Here is a 9049-nt window from a genome sequence, read left to right as displayed (position 1 = left end):
CCAACAGCAAAGCTGTGAGCTGCTCACCATTTTGTGACGAGCCCTTGAATGTAGAAGCAGCAGGAGGATGGCTGTGGTAGCTTTGACCCCAGCGGGACCACTTGGAAGGCAGGCAGGGAATAGGCTCAGCACTCAGCACCTACTGGTTTTTGACACATCACACAACTCTTACCAGGAAATTCATTTCCATTTGTGCATCTGTCTTCCTCTCTGGAAATCTGTTCTAGTTTAAAAGGAATTTCACTGGTGCAAATCTGCATTTCATGCTGCATTTTCATCTTCTAAAAGTAGAATCTACAAGACATTCTTCAACTTTAATGTGCTGATATATTACCTACTACCACCATGAATTCCATTACACAGCCAGGGGCTCTTAATGATTTATATGTAGTTCTTCTACAGTTCTGAAGAGTCTCAGGCACACATATATATACATGTCCTCTTATGTTTCATCTACATATGCCCAGACAGAAATTTTATCATTTGCTGTGACCACAGCAGGTGATACACTCTAATCATCCCCAGATCCAATTCCCCCAATTCAGCTACTACACAATCCTGTCTCATTTGATATACAGGCAATTTTCCAACACCCAGAAAGTAATTACTCCAATTTTATAATGTAAGGCCTTGGGAACTTCTTTCACTCTGTGTTTGTAATGCAACACTTCAATTACATCTCTGCAAAAAGCTGTTTCATAAATACCAAATATCTTTCCTGGCAGTCTTTGCATCTTTTTCCCAAATGTGTCCTATTCCCAGATTTCACACACGTATAAGTTCCATTTGCCTGGCAATGTAAGCCACATACTCCATTATTCAGAAGAACGTGACTCAAGTGATCCAAGCAATCACTTTTTCCTTGAAAAGCAGAGAATTTGGGCTTGTTTTCTTTCTCAGCACTAGGTGGCAGCAAAATGTTGCTCCACTGAGCTGGGCCATGGGAGAAAGCTCCAAAGATGGATTTGGATGGAGAGCTGAAGCACCCCTGACAAGAAGTAAATGGGTCTGACACCCTGGATCAATCCCAAACGCTCTGTGCACTTTGCACAAAAGCCTTTTCCCCCTTTTCTCTGTGGAAATAAGAGCTTTCTCTTTGGAAACAGGAGCTACACACAAGCATTTCTGTCTTCCCTCAGCTTAACACTGGAGATACATCAGGGTATTTTACTCAGTACACCTCAGTCCCTGAAACTCACGTAAAGACAGTGTCCCGGGCTGTTTCTCTTGCTGAAGGAAATCACATTTTCTTGGTTTGCAGAAGGCATCTGAAGGGTGATTTTGGCAGTTCCATTACTCCAGTGGGGGAGAATTCACCAGAAAGAGCAAAGGATAGGGAAGGACCAGGCCAATTCTCGCGTGAGAGAGACGAGCGGCCTAAATCAGATAGTTGCGAGCAATGCCAACAATAGAATAGAGGCAACATAAGCACTTCGAGGGGGCAGGTTTGTGTGAAGACTCCAGCCTTGCGTATTGATTGACATGCAGAAATTTGTGGAAGGAAGTTAAACCAGGCTGTGTTATTTTCTACATCCTTCCCTCAATGCTCAGAGCATTTTACCTCTTTGCAGCACCCTCAGATACTGCTGACAGCAATACCAGACAGGGTGTATTTGCTCAGGCTAAGGCTGCAAGAAAACCCATCCAAGCATCGCTGCTATAATTACTCAGCCTTTAACAGGAACGTGACACTGTTAACTGTTATCTGTCACTTCTCCTCCTTTCATCCCATTCTTCCTAGCCTTTCTTTTGGAACATGCTGGTGAAATAGAGCAGCAGACTCAAAGACTTCAACTCCAGGTCTCCATGGAAGCAAAGTACCAGCTTTAACTTGCACCTCCAAAGCCAAGCAGCCCTTCCTTTTATGTACCACAGAATGTACCCTAATGGAATTAGAAGAGAGATTCTTCGCCTAAGGCTCAGACTGCTTCCTCCGGAAGATTCAAAGTGGGGGTCAGGCTGAGCTTGAGCTGCTTCCATCTAAGCTGTTGTTTTCTTCACATTTAACACAGGACAAGAGAGAGAGAGAGAGAAAAAAAAAAAGCTTGTTAACAAGCATATCGTCCTCCACTTTAACACCTGCAGAAATGGACATGGCCTGATATTTGTACCGGAAATTACCAGATAAATGCAAGACTATATACCACCTAAGAGTGCACCCTACAGATTTTTAACACCCAGGTACTTGTATAGCAATAGGGAGACTGTGCAGTTGCCTTAGAAGCTATCTCCACTGTTTCCTAAAGCATTAGGTACATAATGTCCAGTTTCTTGGCAGTTATAAATCAGCATACTGCCACTTTACTGCTGCCTGGACAGGCCAGGATTGCTTATATCTCTGCAAGATACTCTGCATGCTTTGGGAATTGCTGCAAATACTGGATAAAGCTTACTTTAATTTGCAGTTGCACACAAAGGCTTGTTGGAGTCAAATGAATATCGCGTCTATTGATATGGAATTTTTCCCATTGCTACCAGTAAGAAAATTCTATACTCATGATAGAGTGAAAAAAAAATCAACAAAACTACCAGTTATCAGTTCTTTGGAAGATGTTCTGCTTAATGTCACACACACAAAAAGGGAACACTCTTTTCTTTTCCAGACACCAAGCTGTGTCCAATTAAAACTTAATCCACTGAAAATAAACTGGAAGCTATGAGATATTGTTTCCCACATCCCATCTATAATGCATGGAGAGCAAAACACTGATAAAAATAATCCTTTAGAGAGTTACAGAATTTCCTCCAGCAGGATTTATGTTCTTGTTCTACATCTTTTGCTCTTGCTTGTCTATCCTCTGCCCAGCATGCAGTTGCAAGGCAATCCACAGAGGCAGATGCATCAAGATGTGAGATGACTACAAATAACTTCTGTAGTAGATACAAAAGGTGCTGTTTTAGCAGACAACCATATCCTATCACTAAGTGCAGAGGTGTCTTATTGAAAATAGTCACATACAAATCCATGAATTAAATTTGATGTGGTGCTCAGTTTCCTGACATCAGCATTACCGCAATGAACAGTGCTGGCTGCACAAGAAATGAAGTAGCTTGAATTGGCAAAGAAAGAGGGATTTGGGAACTAAGGCAAAGCTCATTCAGAGGTCAAACAGGGATTGTTTATACTCAGAACCAGACACCTGGCTACCATAATTAATGGGCTTGGCTCAGTGAGTTTTCATACATGGCTTTGAATAGGAGGCTGAACCTGGTGGTCTCCAAAGGTCCCTTCCAACCTAATTATCCCGTGATCCTAAACCTCCAGTAAACAAAAAAAAAAGTATTCGGAGAATACCTATTTTCATATTCCCGATAATGTTATCGTAATTTTACAGTAGGCAATGCAGTATCATTATGACCATATTTGTTCACTTTGTGAGTCAAACAAATCTTGAACCATTCAATATTTGTGATTTTCTTCACTTCTTTTCATTATTTTCTTAATTTATTAAGGTCAATGCCGAAGTGGTACAAGACTCATCAGTTACACATTTAATTTTCACATCTGGCAGTTCACGACAAATGAGGAACAAAACAGTAACACTGGTTGACAGAGGCTGACAGAGATATACAAAATCAGTGGCATTCCAGCAGTCCTGTGCAGAACTGGCTACAGGAAAGACTGACTTGAAACCTTTGAAAGACCTTTGGTCCAAATTCACTCGGTGTTTAAATTCACTGAACTAAACCACTAGATACAATAAAAAGTGATTGCCTTTTCTTTGAGTAGCCGATCTCCTTAGGGATGAAAAAATATGACATTGTCCTTCAGTGACAATGAATGACACTGTCCTTCCATTACTGCAATTCTAGATATTGTCAGGCTGCTTATATCAAGCACACAGGCAAATAAATAAAAAGAGAACGCTGATAAATTTAGAGTCAGCTGCATGTGAGAAAGCAAACAAAGCGAGAATAACAAACAGGTATTTCTGCCTGGTGAAATAGAGTCCTTCAGCTCCTTAACCGCTTATTGAAGTTATTGAAGGGATTATGATTAGTACAAATACTGCGTTTTTTTTAAGGATTGCATATACTTTCTGTATTTACCCTCTAATAGCAAGTTTATACTTCACAAACTATTCCACAAAAGAAAAGCACATGGGTTATTCACCAGTGATAAACATTTACACAGATCACATAGGAAACTGAAGTATTTTAATAGCAATACCCCGTTACAGAAGAGCCCTTCCCCTACTTTTGCTTTAGGTACGTTTAAGTGATACAAAGTCATTGTCTGTTACAGCAGTCACCTATATACAAACAGCACTAAATAAAAACTAAACACAATAGCTCTCAGATGGTAACTGACTCTAGTTTATGTATATATTGAAGTTCAAGTACCGACCAGCCTAAGTTTGTTTTCAAAAACAAAAGAACACACCAGTTTCAGAGACAAAAACACGAGGGGAGATACAGTTGTCTATGAAGACTACAAGAACAGATATACCAATAGAAATGGGACAAACTCTCAACACTAAGGCACAAGAGAATTAATACTCGAATATGGCTAAAACCTTATTGACTACAGCATTGAGTGAGCAGTTAACGATGAGTGTTCCTATGCTCAAAACACTCGGCTACAACATTAGTGGGTTTTGTGTTCCAGATGATTTTACCTCAGTGCAGCTGCACGTGGCACTCCTAAAAAAAAAAAAAATAAGGGGGGGATGGATTTAAGAGGGCAGTGATGGGTGTTCGCTTACATTTGCACTTATTTTATACCTAATCATCAGTTCATACTTCTGCAATGAAATTGAGCTCCATCCTCTACTAATTTCATCTGTTTTTGTGGGGACCACCACCCTGGTCGCTCAAAGGGCTCCCACCCTGTCACGCAACCCCGCCGGCCCCAAGCACCTGGGAGCAGCATAAGGCACGATACAAAGCCCACGTAAATCGGGGGGATTTAGGTGGGCTTTGGATCAAACACACGGCTAGCTGTGGGCTGTGGGGTTGCACGGGGCTTGTTCTCTCATGGATTTAAATGACGCTCCCCCTCAGGAAAATAAATAAATAAATAAAAAGTGCATGTCTGGAGCAAGGAGATTTAAGCGCAGGTTTAAAATGAGCGTGTTCTTGAGAGTCTTCTCGGACGGGCCCTCTGTGGGATCTGTCGCTTGCTTCTAGCAGCAGAACTTTTTCTGGCACTTGTGGATGTTTGCCACCATTCACTTTTAATCCACTGCGATCCTACAAGTTCAGACCTTGAGCATGGCTCAGGCTGCAAACCCCCCATTTCACAAATGAGGATCTCCAAAACACACAAGAAAACCCCAAATCCCGGGAGCCTGGAAAAGCCAAACCCAAGCCAACCAAAGCTTCAAACGACGCCGTGGGCAGAACCGGTAGGAACAGAGCTCAGAGACCCCATCTCTCTCCCTGTCGGAGAAGAAAAACCAAGAACAGCCCAGCAGCAGCCCGGGGCCACGGCGGGGCTGTGGGGACCATCGCCACGCTTCACGCACGACGCGAGGCGGCGGAGGCGCCGCCGCCGGCCGGGCTCATGAGGTTCTCGGTGATGTAGGCCACCAGCAGGCAGATGAAGACGAGCATGACGCAGATGGAGCCGCCGACAGCCGTCATGGCGACGACGATGTCCCTCATGGCGGCGGGCTCCACGCGGAACTCCACGCACTGCGCGGGCGGCGCGGGCCTCGGCGGGGCGTAGCGGGGCTGCAGGCACAGGCGATAGCGGACCCCGCCGTGCGCCTCGGGCAGCAGATAGTCGCGACAGGAGGCCCCCAGCTCCACGCTATCGCAGGGGAAGCGCGTGTAGGTGCCGTCCCACGAGCAGTTGAGGGCGAAGCCGCGGAGGCCGGCGGCGGGCCGCGGCGGGGCCCACTGCAGCAGGACGCTGCCGTTGCGCAGCGCGTTGGCCACCAGGGCTCCGCCGGGGGACCGGTGAGCCAGGCAGGCCCGGGCCGAGCACTGGAAGCCGCGGGCCGGGGGTCGGAAGCACAGCCGCCCGGCCGCCGCCGCCCCCTCGGCCCGCACCTTGTAGGGGCACCACGGCTGCTGCTGCTGCTGCTGCTGCTGCTGCTGCTGCTCGTCCGGGGGGGCGGCGGCGGGGGGCGGCCCGCAGAGGCAGAGCAGGGCGAGCAGGGCCGGCAGCGGGCTGGGCATGCCGGCCGCCGCGGCATGGAGCCGGGGCTCGGCAGCGCTCCGCCGGCGCCGGGGCCCCTTTTATAAGCCCCCGGGCTCCGCAGCCGCCGCGCCGGCCGCCAATGGAGAGGCGGCTCCGCCGTTAACTCTCGCCGGGCTGCGGGGCTCCAGCCGCCGGCCTGCGGCCGGCTCCGGCCGCCTGGCTCCGCAGGGGGAACGTGAGGGGCACCGGGGGGAAGGTGAGGGGCCCGGGGCTGGCAGGGAAATGGGGGCTGTGGGGATTCCGCCTTTTGTTTTTGTTGGCTTTAGGGCCTGGGGGGTTCAGATTCTGAGAGAAACTCAGTGAGAAGGACCCCCAGCACCACCACGGCACCACCACCACCAGCATCCCCCACAGCCCAGCTGCTAGCAGGGGTAAAACTGGGGGTCTTGGCCACCCCCGGACAAGGGGAAGAGGCTCTGCGTAAGGGGTGTCCAAAAGGCAGCTCCTGGCCGCAGCCGGACCACCCCACCCAGCCCCTTAGGGAAGATCTCCACGCGTGGAAGTGGCAGAGCCCCAGCTAATGAAAGAAGCAGAAACAGGGACTTCACCCAAGCAGCCCCTAACAATTCTCCAAACAGTTAAATTGGTAAAAGTTGCACCGAGTCCTGTCTTTTCCAGTTTGAAGATTTCATTCCGCACCCGTAACTGTGGGGATGAGCATTCATGTTTTGATGAGGTTTCACATAGTGTCCTGAAAGCTTTTAATTCCTGGCTTCTGAGCTGCTTACTTTCCATCCACACAAAAGGGCTGTGGACAACCATAAATCCTGCTGGAAGCTGGGATGCTTCTCTCCCTTTGCTCTAAATACAGAATGTCATTTAAAATTAAGCTTTAGTGCTCACAAAATGACCGACTTAAAGGATCTAAAAGTCTCTACAATTAACAGCATCGACAACATTCTCTAATAAAAATTGCTTTAATTAAAAAAGGAAACAGGTGACAACTAATTTAGCCCCCCCTTTTTTCTCCCAAAGTTGCCAGCTTTTTGGAACAGGTAGTCACGCAGGCAGCCACCTTTCAACATTCTTGCAGAACCCTTTGGAAGGGAAAGGACCATGTCGTGCCATCCCAGAACAACCTATCTGCAAATCACCTGTGAAGGTTTCCCCGGACCACAGCTGAGAACCACTCTTCTGAAGACTGGAAGCATCCCTCGGGTTTCAGTGTACAAGACACGCAGTGCGAGTAGAGAGCACAGGATCTCCACCACTCTCTCCTGAGCCTCTCTCAGCCATCCTCCTTCCCCACAGTTTTAGTGAGGTGGACACACGGGTACATAATACAGTTTTAACTGCTGCTTGCGGAACAAAGAGCAAGTTCAACAGCATGGTTTCAGCATCATGGCTAAATGAAAGCAATGTAACTGCAGCCCCGGCCCAGATCTTTAAGGTGCTGATTTCTGACCAGTTAAGGAGACTAGGAGAGAAACTGGTGTTTGTTAAATGCAGGACAGGAATGTTCACAGATTAATAAAACCAAAATGCAAGCAAGAAACCAATAAAAAGAAGGGTCAAAAGTAAATATAAACAGGCGTCTACACACGAGGGAGAGGAAAGGCCAGGTATTTCATTAGGGCAGTAAAACCAGATGGAACATTCCTCCTTACAGCAGAACATACACATTTGTCCACATTTAACCTTGTGAAGTAGAAAGATTCTCACATTATATTGTTAAAAACTCCAGCAATGTACCTAAATGCATTGGTGTAGTTTTTCTCTACAGTGTTACCTACTTGGAGATTTACCTACTTGGAGATGCACAGCAATCCATAAAGCTTGGAAGTTTTCATTGAAAGTGTTTATTGTTTTATATGAACTTAAAATAAAAAGGTAAGGTTCTGAAGCCTATTTCTATTTCACAGCCACATCCCCCCAAAAAAACCAAACCACAAAGTATACACTTTGGACTTCAATGAAGCTGTTATTTAGAACATTCAGTGTAATTTGCAGCAATGTGGAACTTGTTAAAATAGTTTTGGTTTCAGATGCACAGAGCATTGACATGACCAAATGGCCTCATACTGAGACACCTTTTCCTGTCCGAAAGACTTGCCTTTTCAAAGTATCTAGTTTCTTAAAAATCTTTACTTATAAAATATTTAGTATTGCGCAATTGTTTAAATTTGGTTTAAAAGACACATGCGGAGATTTTTCTTTTATTTCTGGCCCCCTACCAAAAGTTGTTAGAAATCTCATGCTACTGAGCAGTACCTAATGATGTTATTGAAAATGAGATCAGCATAGAAAAGGATGCTAACGTCGTAGTACCAGCTGCTCTTCTCAGAAAACACGGTGATTGCAGAACACAAGGAGGTGCTGTGCTGCTGAAGGCACTTCTTGGTGGCTGAGGCAAACTTACCTGGGGAAGTTCCAGCGAGGATGCAGGAATGACAATCTGACGGCCCTTTCTGAGAAGCGTGGGTGTGTTCAGGAGAGGTGTGGAGCCAAACCAAGCCAGTTTTGCCTCCTTAAGACCTGTGCAGCTCTCCCAGCTACTGTTACTAGCAGATGGCACTCCAAAGCTACCATCATTTCAGTGGTCAAGGAGATCTGGCACCAGGCTCTGATCAGAATAACTGGTCCTGTGAGTGTGGGTTGGAACAGGTTTGTTGTGAATGAAATAACCACAAATGAGGAGAACAGTGAAGGGACTGAAGTGTTCGTGAAAGGTGTTAAAAGCATCCTTGGGCCACCGTGGTCATCCTGGGACCTTTTGGCTCAAGGGGCCTGCAGTGCAAGGGTACACCTGTCTTCTCATTCTTTATTAACAAGACCTGTGTTGAGTAAAAAGGGACCTAGATACATATTCCTTCGATCTCCACATTTTCTTCATGCACATGAACTCCAGGTTACAGAACAGCCCAGTCACTGCCAGGGCTTTAACACCTGCCTCACCCTTTT

The 9049-nt window shown here is 46.4% G+C and overlaps 1 protein-coding gene across 1 annotated transcript; it reads right to left on the bottom strand.

Moving 5' to 3' along the window:
• Positions 1 to 3415: 3415 nt before the first annotated feature.
• On the bottom strand, positions 3416 to 6170 carry FNDC10 (fibronectin type III domain containing 10). Its single transcript, XM_035557737.2, has one exon. The coding sequence runs from the start codon at positions 6124 to 6126 to the stop codon at positions 5461 to 5463; it is 666 nt and encodes a 221-aa protein (XP_035413630.1). The 5' UTR covers positions 6127 to 6170; the 3' UTR covers positions 3416 to 5460.
• Positions 6171 to 9049: the final 2879 nt, after the last annotated feature.

This window comes from Cygnus atratus, chromosome 21 (genome assembly GCF_013377495.2).
Source record: "Cygnus atratus isolate AKBS03 ecotype Queensland, Australia chromosome 21, CAtr_DNAZoo_HiC_assembly, whole genome shotgun sequence".
Lineage (NCBI taxonomy): Eukaryota > Metazoa > Chordata > Aves > Anseriformes > Anatidae > Cygnus > Cygnus atratus.
The sequence above is the reverse complement of the archived record's forward strand: the minus strand, read 5'-3'. Positions and strand labels throughout refer to the sequence as shown.

Bases quoted from the DNA above. Each gene is read 5' to 3' on its own strand.
- FNDC10 (XM_035557737.2), bottom strand. From the start codon at position 6,126: ATGCCCAGCCCGCTGCCGGCCCTGCTCGCCCTGCTCTGCCTCTGCGGG.